General features: G+C 39.4%; 1 protein-coding gene and 1 long non-coding RNA gene across 4 annotated transcripts in view; both read right to left on the bottom strand.

The window, feature by feature from the left end:
- LOC121959487 (mediator of RNA polymerase II transcription subunit 13-like) overlaps window positions 1-8,599 on the bottom strand; it is a 101,779-nt gene extending 93,180 nt beyond the window's left edge. For all 3 annotated transcript variants that reach the window (XM_042508792.2, XM_042508796.2, XM_042508793.2), the window contains exon 1: window positions 7,255-8,599. In XM_042508792.2, the coding sequence (XP_042364726.2) occupies window positions 7,255-7,326 (72 nt within the window). In that variant the 5' untranslated portion in view covers window positions 7,327-8,599. The remainder of the gene's footprint in view (window positions 1-7,254) is intronic.
- A 641-nt stretch (window positions 8,600-9,240) lies between these two features.
- On the bottom strand, window positions 9,241-18,526 carry LOC148186192 (uncharacterized). Its single transcript, XR_015775243.1, has 3 exons — window positions 18,398-18,526; window positions 15,991-16,127; window positions 9,241-10,054 (listed from the first exon to the last, which is right to left on the bottom strand). It is a non-coding gene; the product is annotated as an uncharacterized LOC148186192 (long non-coding RNA).
- Between the last annotated feature and the right edge of the window lie 578 nt (window positions 18,527-19,104).

Here is a 19,104-nt window from a genome sequence, read left to right as displayed (position 1 = left end):
AAACACTTGCAGTAGCATGCCTGGAGCAGATGACCATATCAAGAAATCCGTCACAATCAGACATCAGCTTGTCTCAAAAACAGAAAACAAACAAACAAACAAACAAAAAATGCTGGAATCAAGTAGCCTATTCAGAGCAACCTCTTTTGGCTCACAGGAATTACTTTTACACATGTTTAACTCATTATCTGAAAGTCCAGCCACAATATGAACATCCAACATTATAACATAATATATATGGCAGAAGATAAGGAATATCATAATAGCTCCCCTTTAAAATGCTGCTCAGAGGTTAATGTACCACCATATATAAAAGTGAACACTCTGCATAATGATTACTTTTACATTCGATATCAATGTACATTCGCTTTTAGTATTAATTAAATTCACTTTTATTTAAGCTTTTTGAATGGATTGCTTTTTATCTATCTATCTATCTATCTATCCTCTCAGTGCATGTGGCAGCCAACAAGCTAACTTTCCAGCAATCACAAGCACTTGATGGCACCAGCTACTGCCCATTCCTACCAATCCTCTTTTCCCACTCAGCCTTCTGTCGCCCTGCACACATGCGGGAACACCAGCGGGTGCTAAGAATAGAACACAGCTGGCACTGCAGGGCTTACATATTTCACACTCAAGCCACCGTGCTCCAAAATACCCCTGCCCATCCCGTCCCATTTCCAGCTCCAGGACCAGCGGTGGTCCCTCCCTCTCTCCTCCCTCCCTGGCCTGTCTTTGAACCGTTCTTCACCTCCATGGCAGGGCTCTGACAAGCCTACTGCTCAGATAAGATCCATGACTACACTCTGGGATGACTTAATACAAACGAGATGTGTAGTAGAAACAGAAGCAACCCTTGCTCACAAATCACTTCGTTATGGCAGCAAACTATTTGAGGAGCCTGCATGTCGGTTTCTGACACACAGAATGCCATGTTCACACAGGTGGGCCACTGCCGGGTTGAGTCCTATTGCGATGACAAGGGATTCCCACAGTAGTGACAGGGGCAGATTAGTGGGAGGCGCCACACACAGACTCAAGGTGAAGCCAGCGCTCACTGTCAAAACTGCAAGCGAGCGGAGCCAAAAGCACAGGTTGGGCGTGGGGGGTGGACTGTTGAGTGAGAAGCAACCAGATGGAGCTGCTCCGTAGGGCATGCAGCAGAAGACTGGGGGGTGATGCCTAGGAAACCTGGACTGATCCTCTCCTTGTGTAAGAGGACGCTGGCACGGCTTCAATGTCATCCTTGGATGTCTCAATACGAATTATACTTTCGTAGTTTTTGCAAACTGCTGGCAGATTAATAGTGACGTTTACTTATCAGATCGTTTCATCAGATAGTTCCTTTAAAGAAGGCTTTAAAGGATAAGTCTGTTGATAATCTATAATCTTCTTATTGTCAACAAATCCCGTGAAAAGACCAAAAGTAACAATAAATTGATTCTGCTAACAATTATCGTCTTTTAAGCAGAGCCTGATTTATTCCTCCATGCCTAAGACCTCCGTTGTTTTCCAAAAATATTAAAGTGTGACAAAAAAGTGGCATGTTCCTTCATTACAATGAATATAGCTACTGCAGATTATTTTGAGTCAATTCTTCATTGGATACATATAGCCTAAAAACCCAAGGCAGAAAACAGTCACCCACAAATTCACCATTTACCTCAGTTAGCATTCTTATTGTAAAAACTACAGTGTCCAGCTATTCTTGGAAATTATGCAGTCCTTTTATTTTTATAAATACAAGCTTATATTTGGGATCATTGTTCAGAGATTCATCTTTAGTCTTTGTTGGGAATTGTTGCTAATGACTAAATTTAGAATATCACCAGCCTTATGTATTATATACGGGCAAAATTCCTGTTTGTTTTTTATTTAGGAGTGTAAAGAATCCAAAAATTATACATCAGTTAACTGTCTTTTTTTTAAATACATATAGCCATAACATACACATTTTATACGACATTTTAAACTTTATTTAAACTTTTTCACACTGTCATAAGTCATATGACATATTTTGGTTAGTTACAAATTATTTTAAGTCAAAGCATGATCTTCTTAAACTAACAAAGTGGTTTTGGTGCAACTGTTTCACAACATTAACTATGCGTAGGGGTCCTATTTTAGGAATTGCTCCTGTGGGTCATATTAAAGGGTAAGAATAAAAGACTTATAGGTTGGAGGACACCAAAGCACCAATGTGCACCATATGCACAAATACCAACAATCTACCAGAATTTTATATAGCTTACCAGAGGGCAAGGCAATACATCAATATTTCATCAATATTATGAAATGAGACTTGCTATCATTTTAGTATATATTTTAACTGTTGTCTTTTCCTAGTTTTGAAGGCTGCATTACAGTAAAGTGATGTAATTTTCTGAAAATGCCAGTTCTAGCTGTCCTATTTTTTGCCTTTACTCACGTCATATTATCCACATTACTGACAATTTTTAAACAAAAATCTCATTGTGTAAATATTTTGTGAAAGCGCTAGTAGTCAATCCTACAATACTGTCGTAATATCAATATTAAGGTATCTGGTCAAAAATATTGGGAGATTCCACCTTCTCTATATCACCCAGCCCTTGGTTACAAATTATTTGTTGGCTCTAGTTAAGACAATGTTTATGATTTAAGAACTTCATTTGACTACTATTGTTAAGCGAAAAAAAAATTAAGATGTTGAAAATAATATTATTTTGATAAAAGAAACAACTCTAACAAGTATGGTATCAGCCTAACGATGCCGAGCCCTTTATAAACTCCAACTTGACTGATTCTTTGGCCCAGCAGATCACGACACACACTTCATCCAACCGCCGCCTCTTTCTCATCATTAAGCATCCTTGCAATATCCACCACCATTAATAATGAGGAAATGCAAACAGCCTAATATTAAAAAGGCACCGTCCCTGATTACCTGCTTCTTCTTACAAGGCACGGCCACTCACCTGCCATAAATCAAGACACTGCTGTTAATGGTATTCCCTCTGCCTCATCTCTTGGCACTTTATTTCCATGCCAAACAGTAGCATCATTATTATACATGCAAGATCTCTATTGGAATACAGTTTGGCTAATGAGCACCTCTTAGTTGATCACATTAGACCTCCACTTGAGGACACTTAATTACCAGTGTTGCACTCTGTCGAGGGGACAGAGGAAGTCCTTTAATTAAGGGCGCTGCATTCTACGTATGTTTATACAAGCCTGCGTCCTTGGGATATAGGGTGTATTCACAACCCAGATAAAGGAGATAAAACATGCGAGTGTGAGATATAGTGTGTGCACATGCGTTGCATTTGTGATACATATGTTTGTGCGTGCATGTGGGTGTTTATTTTTCCCCTCTGTCTCTATGTTGGTGAATTCATCCGTGTGTGTATTTGTCTGTGTGTGCATAATGTGATGGGTGTTTGAAGTTTGTCTCCCGAGTCTGGATGGTTTACAGTGTTTACAATGCACGCACGCACAAACACACACACACACACACACGCTCACACTGAGGCTTCCTGCGTCGTGAGGCTCTAGACTGTCTCCTTGCATTTCATATTCAAGCTCTGGCTCGAGTCGGCGTCATGAGAACCGGCCCAGTCCACAGAAAGATGACTGTTTTCTCTCCCTCTCTCCCTCTCTCTCATTACGTTGCTCCCTCTTTAATTTTCTCTCCTGCTCTGTCTCACTCTCACTGTTTCTCTCTCAAACAGGCTGAGGCTAGCAGTCAGGAAATGCACATCAGTCATAATACTTTCCTAAAATGAAAACAGATTCCGCTGCAGTCTCACTCACTCCTTCGCCTGAAAACATTCCTCTGTTTCTCTTCTCGTCCTCCGCCCTTCCCCTCCTCCTCCTCCGTCACCACCGCCACTTCAAATTAGCACACCAGCTCGGATCTTTTCTCCCACTTACAAGGGTCTCGTTTGCTTTCTGTCACAGATGGACGATCACCAGCAACACAAGACAGTTGTTTTGTGGGTTGTGTGATGGCAGCGATCTCTAGTATGTGACACCGGCCTCGCAGAGCGCATGACAGTAATCTGCTGCGTCCCCATAAAGTCCCACAGTATGGGCACTTATGCTTTCTAAAAGGTACTTTTTATTGATGTGGGTTGCTATAACAGCCAGTAAATCTGTGTGAGGGACGAGGTTAGTGCATGTTGGAATGCTGTTTAACAGGCTGTCAGACCAGAGCGCTCACCAGTTATCCACGAGACCTTTAAGTAAGAAGATAGCCAACATGACCTGGAGGAGAAGGTTAAGAGATATCAACCTCAGAGGTCGTGTTCTTGTCATTTTCGGAGCTCTAAATGTTTGTGTTGATCCATGTAGTCTATAAAATGTCAGAAAAAAGTGATGTTCTGAAACTGCTGTAACAGTGGCCAAAATTCATGGGCGAATTATGAGACAAAAAAAAAAAATGCAAAGAGCCCCACCACTTCTGCTAAAAAAGGTACAAGACACACAGACTGTGGTAGTTTTGCCTCTTTTTTGTTATTTTGCATCTTTTTGTAGTCCTTTTCAGTCTCTTTGTAGTCATTTTGCATCTTTTGGCAGTTGTTTTGTATCTCGTTAGACCTATTTTGTGTCCTTTGTAGGGTTTTTTTGTCCTTTAATAGTCAATTTTCATGTCTGTAGTTGTTTTGTGTCTCTTATTGGTAACTGTGTGTCCTTTTTTATCTTTTTGTGTCTCTTTGAGGTCACTTTGTGTCTCTTCATGGTTGTTCTGTCCCTTTTGTAGTTATTTTGTGTCTTTTCTTTTTGTTTTTGCATCTCTCTGTATTCTTTCAAGTGTCATTTTCAGTTTCTTCCTGGTGTTAACGTCCTAATTTGAGTGAAATCTTGAAGGTGAAGGCAAATGGGGACCCCTGGCACTTTGGGCCCCTGCCCCAACCCCAGAGGGGATTAAATTTACAATGAAAATACAAAGAAAAGTTGCAAATCTTCACATTTTATAAGCTTAAAATGGTAAATGTTTGGCATTTTCCTTGACAAAAACAACCCCCAATTATTAACTAATTATCAAAATTGCTCTCTAAAATTAATTTTCTGTGAATTGATCAACTAATTATTTTCTGCACTGAACCAAGCAAAGAGTGGTCACATGCATGCAAGAAATCTACAACTCAACTACATTTATTCATGTAAAAATACGCATTTTTCCAAGTCCTGCTTTGCTGGATCAATACTCACACCTGATTCCAGTGAACAGTTCAGCTTCTACCTCTTAAACCTGTCGTGCACAAATGTCTCATTCGCAACATCAGGGTGCATTCTGCATCCCTCTGTCCGTCTCGCCTGTCTCTTTGTCTCAGTCGTATCCTCTAACCAGGACAATTTGAGTGTCATTAGCGTTTTGTTCAGTCTTGGACTTCCCTGTCGGAGCCCCTGCCAGTGAGCAACTGCTGTGGCACTAGCCAGTCATAAATATTCTCAACAAGCCAGCTGATGGATGGTCTCTTTCTCCCTCGCTTTGAAAGGGATGTTCACAGGGGCCAACACGGTGGCCAACAACGCCACTGCGAGTGAATGAAAGCTTGTTCCACGAGGGAACTGAGATGTTGACAGAGACAAAAATCACTATTTTTGAGTGTAAAATGTCAGAAATAAAATTGAAGGTGTCTGATACTGGAGCACTGTTGCATTTATGTCAGTACACAGAAATTAAAAGAAGATACTTTTGAATAGCTTAAGATATTATTTCTCCATGCTTACAGTCAGAAAAAGTTTCTTTCTATTCTCTATCTACCATAAACAACCAAAATCCACACCATGTGACACGTGTTTCTTTAGCTTTTGGTGTAACCTGTGCAGTGTAACACTGCCCGGCTGCTGTTGCCGGTGAACAACCTGCATAATCACCTAAAAAGCCCTCAGGACCCCTATGTTGTTGTGGTTCTCAGCAGCCCTGCGCCTGAGCTCAGTCTACCGCATGCCTTTCCACTTGGCTGCCTGTTGTAGTAGGACAGTTAACTCGCTGATTGCAGGATGAAAACTGTGAAAACACACTGCTCAATCTCCTCCACCCTCAAAAACCCCACTGCAAAAACGATGCTGCCTGCCGAGTCCAAAAAACAGCCTTTTTCAGATAAAACAGAGTGTGAAAGTGTGGTTTCCGCTGTGTGCTTGCTGCTGTCTGTCAAAATCTTATTAACCTTCAGTTCTGTGGGAGACATTATTATGGCATCAATTTGTATTTGTTAGCTTTTGTGTGCAACAAAATGATCCCCAATCTTCTCATTTATAACCCGGTAAGGCATTTATGTGGATCAGCACGTTAAACTATGATTTGCGCTAAAGATCACAAACCATTGTTTTTTATTCTCTGGCTTCAGAAACATTTGACAGAGGCAGCAGAAGGGCCTATGCCTTCTTTCCAAGTTAGTTGCTTGGCAATGAAACAGAGTTCCAGCTTGATTTTCAGTTAAATGATTATTTAAAGGAGCAGCCAGAGCACAATGAGTTCTTGATGAGTAAAAATGTGTTTATGTATTGTTTATGTGCTAAACCCATGCCATAATTGCAAATACATGCCAAAGTAAGCGGTCGGTATGTTTTGGCAGCATTTGAAATTTGTACTTTAACCCTTTGAAATCTGGAGGGACATCACTTTTCTCATGCTGCTTTCAGACGCCTCTAAACCTTTGAGCCTTGATCGAATTGGTGCAATTTCTTTTATAAAATATTGAAAAAAATGCAGAGCAACCTGGTGAGAAATGTTCCAAATATTGCAAAAACTTAGTAATCTAGGTAAACAAAACGTGTATAATTATCATAATTACAAATTTAAAATAGTGTAATTATTATCATTTGCAAGCACTTCAAGGGCATTGTTTTTACTTTCTTTTTTAATGTATTTTGCTTTGTACTAATTTTGAGTTAATTTCTTGTACTTTTTACTAATAAACTGCTAATTTTGTGGATCATTTCTTCTTTAGTTGCTCCTCCCTATGTTTTGAAAGAATTCAAGCCATTTTTGCTTGTTTTAAAGGCTTAAGTGTTATTGTTTTTAAAAGCATGTAGATTTCAGCCTCGAGGCTGAGACGTCTTCATATAAACAGGCTGAGAGGTGAAATATGGGGCTTTTTCTTGGACCATTAAACCATGTTACTGATTACCTAATAACAACATCAGCCATTGGTTCACCTTTGCACGGCAGGCACACATTTAAGCGTGCCTCCCACGGTCTTATGACTTGTCAATCACAACTGGCTCGCGTGTCTGTGACGATATTAATGCATACTGTACCAGAGAGAAGATGTTGGAGTGGCAGTCCTCAAGGCTTGCCCCGTTAGCCACCCAATTCGCTGTTGCAGTCATAATCGTCCGCCGTTGGGGTCGTCAGCGCTGGGCATGTCGAAATCCTACATCGGTATCAAAACACCGAGCAGGGCTGTCAAATCGGCAGGCGTATAACCTCACAAGAGGTCCAGATAATAGACTCGATCGGGCAGAGGAATGGGCGTATTCAAAAAGAAGAGAATGCATCCATGAAACCCCAGCGGATATACTAATGTTGTAATGTAAATCCAAAGCGTGCGCGGGGATCAAAACATTGTTACAAACCAGGTCAGGCGATTCCAAATGTGATCATTGTCAAAGGCGAGGAGCACAGAAATGTATCCATTTCAATCCAGAGGAAGATCAGCCTGTTTCCATATCGCTGATAGTTTCATCATTAAATAATCCATGGGGAGAGCTTTTCTTCCGCGCCCCACACGCACAAAAAAAATGCGAAATTACGCGTCAAAACTTTAAAAATACAACACGCTCTGCAAAGACAGAAAAAATTAAAGCAGAGACATTACATGCAGGATTCCGTCTGCTCCACAAGCTGATGCACCACTTGTGATAGTTTTCGAGAATTGCATGGGCTATTTATAGCCTTCTTTCTTACCACAACCGTTCCTCTCACAATGTAACCCAGTCTGGCTCACACAAACAGGCGCTGCGAGCAGGAATGTTTAATCCCTCTGTTGCTCTTCAATTAAACGGACCGCGGACGAAAAAGAAAAAAGAAAAGCCCTCGGTGCTCCTCCGTGGCAGGGCGGACAAAAGTCGAGCGGGTTCCCATGTAACCCCCCGAATCATGAGTCAAAGACAAGAAAAACTATTCTTACACTCCACCGCCACCAGGCAAACGACAAGCTTCTGTAGAGCGAAAAAAATCCTTCCTTCCTTTCAGTTTTATATCATTACGAAACGTCCTCTCGCGGCAGCTTCACGCACAAAAAAATCTGATTGTTTTTTTTTACAGTTCAAGTGACAGTCCTTGTCTGGCGCCGATCGTTGACATAAAGAATATGTTGCACGCTGCAGATTTTTACGACATTTAAACGCGAGTCCTCCTCCGTCTCGATTTGCTTCTTGATTTAAATCCTCAAAACATGTGCACGGTTATCTCCACTTCCTCCTTCGCTGTTTGTCTCCCGGAGCGTTTGATTATATTGGTAAATAAGTGTGCGTGAAGCCTGAGAGTGTGTCATCCTCCTCACCCTCTGTGTCTGTTTGCTTTACGCGAAGCGCCGCTCGAGCATTTTTTCGCGCACGATCGTCCAGCCCACCACGCATTGTAATGTAATGGCGGTCGGAAGCGTACTACCGAGACTCGCCTTCCCATTTGACCAAGTTTGTGCTCACGTGATCAAAGTCTGGGATTACAGTACTGTTTAGTATCTTTGATATGAGACTGGATGCGACACCGGAGACACCGTGTCTGTCGTGCGCGCTGACAGTCAGCACTTCCTTTATTATTGCGCTCTTTGTTGTTAGATGTGTCTTTGTTGTTTGTAGGCATATGTCTATTAAAAGTGCTTGAAGAAACATTCTTTCGTATGATGTCATTTTTTTTCATAGCTGTATGGTGTCTTTCTGTGATGCATTGGTTACATAATGTAACTGTGTTCTCACAACAGAGGATGTGACAGAATAGAGGTCAGAATGACTTACTGAGCTCACACTGTGTTTCATAAGAGGCATCTATGTAGGTTAGTCTTACACACAAAAAAAACACATCATAACATTTTAGTATTTGAAAAAATATATACCATAAATGATGAACTGATATGAATAATATTTAAATCAAGCATTGATTTAACTGCAAGTTATCCAAACTGGTTATATCCAGGGCCGTAGCCAAGATTTTTGAGAAACTAGGGTCATGATGAGGTGAAGTCCCCCACACACACACACACACACACACACACGTTTTTTTTTATATTTTATTTGCTGGGTTACATGTTGATTTTTATTTAAAGGTTCACTTATCAATATTGTCATATTTACAAGTAGAAAGATTTAATATGTAATAAGAAAGGCATCACTCATAGTAACAACTCCACAGAGAATTATCACCTGAAACTGCAGTTCCTCTCAGCTCCACAGAGCATTGTAATGCCTTTAAGATCAGTGTTTTCGTTTTGTGGCCCGCAGCTTTAATGCTCTGGTTCAGTCTCACTTCTTGCATCCATGAAAGGATTACCAACCACGCATAGGCCCCTGGGCTCGGAGTGTTTCGGGGGCCTCCTGGCCTCCACATGCAAAATGTCACTCATATCAACATGTATATCAACCAGGAAGAAACTCAAATTACCAGAAAGACACTAAATGGACACAAAGAGAAGCAAAGGAACTTCAAAGAGACAAAAAACAACCACAAGACACAAAATTATGAGATACAAAATGACCAGAAAGTGACAGAGAGCAAAAATTACCTCAGAGTGATACAAGATTACTTCAATAAGACACAAAATTACCTAAAAGAGACCTAAATGACTATAAAGACACAAAACAATGACAAGGAAACAAAAAATATCCACAGAGACACAAAATTACTAACACAAAGACACAAAATTATCTCAAAGACACACATAATGACCATAAAGAGACACAAAACAACTGGAATAAGCATAACAACTACAAAGGGAGGCAAAATTACAACAAAGTCTCTGTATCTTACTCTCATGTAGGAGAGGTGGCCCTTTGCATATCTATGCCCATAGGCCCATTTTCTCATAATCTGCCCATGGTCTCATTATAGGCAGCTTTTCTAGAATTCAAACAGTAAACAAACAAAGTTAGCAACTATAGCTGTTGAACATAGTGGAGCATTTAGCAGCTAAAGACAGATATCTTTCTCAGGAGCAGGTGGAGACCAAAACCAGAGCTAAAAGGAGAGTGTTTATTGCTCTTATTTTCATCAACTGGCCAGAAACATGACTGCAAATGAATTGGATGTTACTCTACATCTCCTGGGTGTGTAAATAGGCAACTGTTTGATGACAAATTCAGCATATAAACTTTTTAACTATGAAAATATCATGTAGTGCAGGCTTATATTGAGCAGTTCTTTCAATTAAATTCCTCTTGAAATCAACAAATGCTTATAAACTCTTCTTCCTTGTAACTATATCATCAGAGTACACTGGAGTTCTTTCTATTATGAAATTACAGGCATTAAAATAATCCATTAAAGTTGTTTCTCATCAGAAAATTGGCATGGAGAAATACAGAATTCTTTCTTAATACAATTTGCATGCACTGAGTCAAAAAATTATCCACATCAAGGTTGCTAAACCCCCCAAAATTCCCAGAAATAATGGGAACTTTTCTATCCTCCTATTATCCCATCTTGTGTGATGCACCAGTATATTTAGGTAGACATATTGTTAAAGGGTTTGTTTATACTGTTCATAAAAGCTTCAGTTGTTCTCTCTGTTCTCTGGGATTGCAGGTGATGTCCTTTGAGGCTGAATAACAAAAGATTATTAACACAGCTGCATTTTCCTGAGGTACGCAGGAAGAGGCCATCCAGGAGTCAGTGCATCAAATATTTGTGTTATTATCAATAATTTATTTTATCATAAATATGCACTGCATATGCTTGGATTTTTTTTAAATGTTTGGACTGCAAATGTAACTGGTTTTGTTGGTTGTAGCCTCAAACTCACTGTAAATGTCTGTACATCTGTAAAATGTATTGAAGAACAAGGGAATGATTTTTCTTGAACTCCTGCACACTGCTTTATCTCAACTATCATTTTAGTCATGAATAGACAGGAAAATGAATAATAATCAATAGACCTCTGCACACGGATCCCCCTAGAGGTCTTTAAAAAGATTCAATAGTTAGTTTATTCAGTCAATAATCTTTTTATCCCTCAATCACCCATCACAGGAAAATGAATCTGATTGAAGTAGCTTATTTATTTGCAGTTATAAAAGTACAATGATTTTTTTTAAATGCCTAAACTATCTATTACCGGGGTCTCTTTCTAGGAATTTCTTTTGCATGTCATTGTGACTGCCTGAAGACTCAACTGAGACTATAATTAGTTACAAACATTGACAAAAGAAATTTCTCTTCCCTGCCAGGTTTTCAATTGAGCGTTAGTATTTGAGTGAACAACTATTATTTATGCACAAGAACCCTCATAGTCAGCTAAATACATGACATAGTTGTTTTTTTTTTTTTAATTTTTACGTTGCATCATTTGGACTTTTACATTCTCTCAGAAAGACATTTCAGCATCAACCCATCATCTGATGTGTATAAAAGGATGCACAGTAGCAGCAGTTTGGTGTCTGTTTTATAATTTATGGCTGAATTTCTACATGTAAGAGATGTTACCTCTGAGTGTAAATCTAACAGAGCTATTTATAGACAACTGGGTGCTCCTTTTGCTGCTATACATCTCTTGAAAAGACCATCATTTACCGACATATCCAATCTATTATGATATAAGCACAATTCAGACATTAATCATGTCATAAACCTTTATGTATTTGAGGAAACAGCTTGCAGCTGGTACATATAGCCACATAGAGGGAGACTTTAGTCCAGTGATCCCTCTTATATGTGAGAAGCTGGGGGGAAAGATATGAATCAGATGGATGAGCGAGGGCTTAGCCTGGCGGTTATTGATCCCTTTGCTCCAGGAATGATCCAGGACTCATTTGGAGACTTTTCCCCCCTCTTTTGTTCAATACATCCTTAAAGGCTTTTAAAAGACTCTCGCACACACTTTAGCACTCTTTCTGCCGAGCCGATAGGATGAGATGCTATCAGTTTGAATAAATCTATTTCAATATGCCACATATCCCTCCTCATCAGGCCCCCACTGATTTGATCTGTGTGTGAGGAGAAAAGATGCATTACTGTTCTGATTAAAGGTAATGTGTTTGTCTAGACGATGTGTTTAGTCTTGTTCGGGATGGAGTGGATAGGCATTTGGGTGTTTGTTTAATGCGTGGCTCTTCATGTGTGGATCTTTCATTTAGTCTCCTGTCATATAAACTGACAAGGTGCAGTCAGTCATGAATATATGCAGAGGTGACACAAGTCTTTTTGCCACACATAACATACTTGTTTCACTTTTTCAAAATGTTGTTTTATATTTTGTCCTTTAAATGTATCAAACCACAATAAACCCACAAGTCAGAATTGAAATTGGGACCAAATAGAGGTGAAAAAAAAACAAAACATGAACTATCAGACTGTGAGAGCAAGTAGCGTTGGTTAGGTTAGTCTAATTATATTATTTCCCACCCACTCACTCTTTCAAATATGCATAAATATGCATATATGAATAAGACAAAGTAACACCTACATTAAAAAATGATTTATAGTTAAGTTTAATCAATTGTTTTGCCCCTGAAACAGGTTTTTTTTTGTCATGGCTTAATAAGGACTTCATAGCAATGTATCCCTGCGTTTTGTGGCTTGGGCAGATTTTTATCTTTTTTTGGCTTTTGCCTTTTTAAGGACAGCTTAAGTGTGAAAAGGGGAGAGAGAAGGGACAACATACAGCAGAGGGCCCCTGGTTGGAGTTCAACCTGAGCGGTAAGAACACATCCTCTGTATATCGGGTGCCCGCTCTACCAGTTGAGCTACTTAGCACTTGGTCAGATTTAATCAATTTAATCATCATTTTGATTGAAATATTTCTAAATCCTAATGTGCATATGAACGTACATGACATCACTTTAAAACAGAGCCCACCTGGCTTCAAACTGATGTGAAGAGAATGAACGAAAACAATTTTTTCTCATGTAAAATGACCAAAACTGTTCGAAATCTGATAGAAAATTGTGTGTTCTTATAGAGTCCCATCTCTCATAGTAAAAAGCTGATTTAACTGAAAGTCGGTTTTCAGGGCCTTAATACATCACAAATAGGTCATGATGACAAACACTGCTTCTACATGTTTTTCCAAATGTTTTGCATACAGCTTACTGTTTGAGTGCTCGTTATTAATTTAGGATGGGCATACTTTGAGGGAACATGCTTGCACGGACATGGAAGGGTGTTTATCATTCATACCCAGAGAGGAATGTAGTTTCTTTTAAGAACAAGCAGTAGCCTCGCAGTATCTTCATTAGTGATTGATGGATCACCGTGCGCTAAGTTAACACACACCTAGCAGCAAATTCTCTCCATAAAATCAGATGAGAGTTTCTCCTCTCTCCCCAGCTCCAATACCTCTCTGGCATTTCCTGGAGTGCAGAGTCTAGCTGAGAAGAATAGATGGTGTGCATTATAATGAACATGGGCTGACACCGCCTCATCCATCATTCCACCCAGGAAAATTATAGCAGTGCAGAGAGAGAGAGAGAGACTTTAAATCATAGGACGTCTATAGGTCTAACTCTTCTCAGTCTGTCATTCGCTCATTGTTGTGGTTTTCTAACTGTCCAGTCCACTTCTGATTTCCCTCTCAGGAGGAGACTGGCTCACCGTTTGTCTACCTGTCACTTTACTGTATACACACTGTAACTCTCCCAATGTATGTTACCTTGAATATGCTTCAGTCTGTTCCCACTTACATGCTTGTGTTGTGTCTACTTTCTTTTCCTGTTACTGGGTCAGCAGCTACTAATTATTTTTATTCACAAATTTTTAACTATTACGATTTCTTCGTCTAAAAAATGGCAGGATATGGTGAAAAAATCATCCAAGAAGGATCCAAGATGATGTTAAAGAAGCTAGACTAAGTGTATTTTCAGCATTTTTAGCCATGGCCTTGGCTCAGACTTAAGTATCCACACAACTGTTGAATGGATTGCCATGAAATTTCTTACGGACATTGAGTTTCCCCAGAGGGTGAATCAGAATGACATTGAGGAACCTCTGACTTCATCTCTTGTGCCACCGGGATGTTACAATTTTTTTTTTAAATATCTCAACATCTGAACACATTCTCATCCCAATCCGTCAAATGTCGCTCCTTATGACGTAATAGGTACTCTGCTGCATCTATTTTGGACGTTCAGGGACGGCGTGCCATTCATTTTTAGCATGTTAAGATTCTAAACTAGGAAAATCACATATAACCATATGTTTCATTTGCCTGTCCTGCCTTGTGTTGATAGATGTTCCCTCCCTCTATACTTTGCTATTAATGACTGTCTGTCTGTTGGCAAAAGATGCACTCCACTGACCATGATCCTCACTCCCCTGTGAGCCCACTGCACCCAGCATAATTCATCCTGATACTGGTTCTGCTCTTGTGTGATTTTATGCTCATTTCTCAACGTGCCAAAGATTTGTCTGTGAACACAGAGAAACTATTGAATTACATCGAGCACTCTTGTGCTTTTTGGGCTTTTTAATTAGTCTTGTTATAGCAAAGGACACACTGGAGGTGACAGCGTGTTTGTCTACCTGTGTGCGTCTGTGTGTGTGTGTGTGTGTGTGTGTGTGTCTGCCTGCCTGTGTGTTCATCTGTGATCTCAAATGATTCACTCAAGCACTGTGAAGACTGTTGTAATAGTGTTTCCGCAGCATATTGATTTCACGATGAGCAGACGATGTCTTTGTAAGATTACTCGAGAGAAGGGAAATTAGATGTTATCTCATAACAACAGAAAATGAGGAATCATATGGTATGTTATCTGATTTTGAAATGATGTCAAGCTGTCAGACTCAATGATACCCAGATGACATGTGTGCTGCAAGCCTCCTCTTATGTTGCGGATTACCACAGAAACACTGTAACTAGTAAATCAAGTGCAAGATGGGAAACAAAATATAGATTTAATTTAAATTGCAAATAGCAGCTTAAAGTTATGCAGGGTAGCAGATAGCCTGAAGGTTAGAGCAAGGCCTTTAATCCCCTGTTGCCCCAGTAAACCTCCTCGGTGGCAGCTATAGAAACCTGGTTGTGTTGCATATTTCAGCCTGCAAGGAGAAGAATATAGCCCCAACTGCGTGCTGCGCTTTCATGTAGAAATATTACCACAGATAGTGTGCTTTAAGTGACCAGCCAGCATTTCCACTTGGCTGCACCCTCTGATGCCACCTGAACAGAATTCAGTTGGAGCCTTCAAGCTCCTCATACATAATGTATTGCAGAAGGTCTGCTCAGTTTTCATGTTCTCCTAATTCATTTCACAAAGAGAGAGAGAGAGAGAGCTCTGCCAGCATACAGAGCACACAGCCTGTATCATGCTGTACGCTGTCAAATCAGCAGTCACCACTTCATCACTCACAGTTTCTTTTGTTGAAACATGCACCGTCATGTTGCTCTTTGTTTGTCTTGAATTTTTATCAAGTCGATAAATATTGTTCCACATGTATCAGAATTATTTCTGTTGCATTCTGTCAATATAAAGCAACAGATTTTCAGATGTACACTGCGCCAAATTAATCCTAATGACATGTTTTTTATTATACCAGGTAGTTATATAGGTTTTAATATCTTTTTCTTTTTTTTTTTTACTTTTTTGTGTCTTCTGTGCCAAATATTAATTGTTTTACAATGCATTTTTTGCTTTAAGGTCCAATGTGTAAGATTTTGTGGGACTTAGTAATATCTAGTGGTGGTGAGTGTAAATAGCAATCAGCTGAAACTGGTTGGAATTCCTTCAATGTTCATAGTTCAGTTGGTTTTTACCAGGAGCAAATTATCCATAAAGGTCTCTTTATTCTCCAAATAAACAGACCAGATAACTAAAAAACACTAGAAGTGCCGAAAAAAAGTTTACCTTACAAGTTAATGTTTCTCCTATCTTGTTTGGCATGTCGCAGATGGACCGCTTGCTCACTTTATTTCTGATCCAGATGTTCAGGTCGTTTTTACCATCAGCTGAATTATCATTAGAGGTGTCCTCCTCTTCAAAACCTGTGGATTTAAAACAATAAAAACACAGAATAAATGTTAAAAAAAATCTCTATTTTTCAAAATCTCTTGCAACGGAGGGGCTGCTAACTAGGAACATAGCGATGCAACATGGCAGTCTCTGCAGATGAGAACCCTCTCCCCATTCAAACACAACATTCTTATTTTCAGGTGATTATTCATGAAAAAAAACATACTCGTTATATTATATCCCATTTCTGCCAATATACCTCCCTAAAAATCCTACAAACTGGACCTTTAAATAATGTTTTTATCATCCTTTGTTTCAACTAAGTGTATGATACTTGCCTTTATTTTCTAAAGCTATTATTTCAAAATAAATTACTATCTACTGTACTAATAATGTGCTACCTCCTCCAGGGTGAAGAGCTTGATCAAGTCAACATAACAGCATATTTCAGCAGAATTCTCTATGCTCTTTGTCTTCACGTTACATACTGATATTTATTAGTTTAATGCTCAGTGACACGGCACTTGGCCTTGCCCTTCATTTTTTATGTGGCCTTGCCTTATTTCTTTTGTGGCGTGATTTGATGTGCCGTGATTGTCTTTTGTTTCTCTTTTGCTCACAGCATAAAATCATTCATGAAAATCAATCCAAACATTGCCCGCTCTTCAGTTTCTCAAAACGTAGCCTTCTGCTGACCTCAATAAATCGACCAGTAAGCGTTAAACATTTCAGTTAGTGCCCTTAAAGTGGCCTTTCCACAAACACAGTCCTTTTCTAAAGGGGGGCACTGAGAGCTGTGCATGTCTGTGTGGGAGGGAGAGGAGCACTGTAGTAACTACCATTGTAGCATAATAAAATTATGGCCCATTGCCTATTACTGATGATTGTGTCTGATGATTTAGGTTTATGTTATTTTAAGGAGGTATCCTGTTCAGTCTGCCCTTTATCTCAGTGTCAAAATAAAAAAATTCAGGAGTACTGATTCTTAGCTATGTTAGCACCTTGGCTGGATTACAGTCCAGTCTAAAATACAAAATGTGAAATATCTCAAGATCCACAGAATGGATTGGATTGGTGCCAGCGATCAAAGATAACTGTGGTTCCCAGATGACAAATCAAACTGATTTTGGTGAATTTTGGTGGTTCTCCAGCACCGCAAAGTGTTTTTAAGCAAGATACCTCAACAAATATTCAATGTATTGCCATGAAATTTGGTGCACACATTCATTGCTGGTGCACACATTCAGTGCTGTTTGAGCTACTAAACCCAGGTGTTTTTCTCAACCCATCCCTGCTTTTCTAGTGGCTTTGCGTGTCACCAAACATGGGTGTTTCAAGCCAAAACATGATTTTTTTTTCCTAATCTCAACCAAGGTCTTTTTGAGCCTAAACCTAACCATACATTCACCACAGTGTTGGTGAGAAATGTTAGGTTTCATTCTACAAAATAATGTGAAAATGAAACGCATCTGTGGTTAACAGAAACACATACAATACAAACATTTCTCTGGTGATTGGGTTGTCTAACTGCAGGGAGTGGATATTTTTTGAGAAACTTGAGGAAATTGTTTTGGGAGTAACAGGCTTTTGGGGAAATGTGCTTTCAGTGCACATGAGAACATTTTTCACACAACCAGGACTTTTGCATTTTGGGCCATTGGAACAGTAGAAAGTCCCCCTGGCGAGATGGTAACCCAAGATTTGCAAAACTCTTGTGAGCTTCAAGATATTCTTGTCATGCTCACAAAAAGCACTTGGTTAGATGATACACGAAACATGAAATGTCTGGGGATTTTTTTCAAATCTGGGGTTACCATTGAGACACAACCACATCTCAGCTATACTTTGTATTTAGTGCTAATTCTCAAGCTAAAATGATAAACCAAGACAGCGAATATAGTTTGCAATATACCTACTAGGCGTCATCCTGTTAGCATTGGCATTGTGAGCATGTTAGCATGCTAACATTAGCATTTAGCTTGAAGCATAACTTTGCCTAAGTACAACCTCACAGAGCAGCTAGCATGGCTGGAGACACTTTCTAACCATGCATGTTTTTTTTTTTTACGTGTCCTTTTCAAAGTTAGTTCAGCTCAGCTCCCTGCAACCATAACTGGATAGGTCCTCAGGGCTGGAAGCTTTCCCAGTATGCACCAGGCAAGAGGCCTCTCCACACCCCAGTATCCCATTGTAACTTTTGTTATTGCCAGTGCTTCTCTTGGCCAGGAACCTCTGCACCCAGTGCCACATTGGTGTAGTGGCATCACTTCCTTGCAGTATTAATTTACAGTTACTGCTTTACCTCCTGTTCAGGCCTCTCCGGTGTCCTCTGCTCTCAGGCAGCAGATATTATCTGATCCCAATTTGTAATCCACACATAGCACAAAAGCAACAAGGAAATCAGAGCTCAGTTTTCTTCAGTAAAATCACCTTTTAGCACCTGTTCCTTCAGAGGGTCAGGTGACTTTTAAAGGGCAGATACTTGAGAGAAACAATGGCAACTACAAACTCAGCGCCAGGAAGCCCCGTAGAACTGAGGCTGTTATGCTTCACTCTGTTTTTATTCCTTTTTTATCTTACTTTAGATAGTATTATTAAGTGGGTTTTATCCATGTGAAGATGCCTTTTATGTGTTGTATTCTGATCTTATCTTGTTTTTACATGCAGGTTTTAATGTGTCTTTATGTCTTCTATGTCTTTTCATGTGAAGTGCTTGGTGTATGTAATTTCATTCATTTAATTTCATGTATGAAAGCTTCTATACAAATAAAGCTCTTATAAAGAAAAAGAAAAAAGGCAGTGACTAATGAAAGAAGAAATTGACCAAAAAATAGCAAGAAATTTGTTTTTTTAAAAAAAGTACCAGGAAATTACATCATTTTTTAAAGGATTTTTTTTAAATGACTCTGTAACATAATTTTAAATACGTAGTTATACTTCTGAATACAGTTTTCCCCTAGATTTTTTCTTATTTCTTCTTAAAAATCATGTTCAAAATGTATTAATTTC

The sequence above is a fragment of the Plectropomus leopardus genome, chromosome 20, assembly GCF_026936395.1.
Source record: "Plectropomus leopardus strain MGB_pleo_1.0 chromosome 20, ASM2693639v1, whole genome shotgun sequence".
Taxonomy (NCBI): Eukaryota; Metazoa; Chordata; class Actinopteri; order Perciformes; family Serranidae; genus Plectropomus; species Plectropomus leopardus.
Note: the sequence above shows the minus strand (reverse complement) of the source record. Positions and strands in the feature narration are given on the sequence as shown.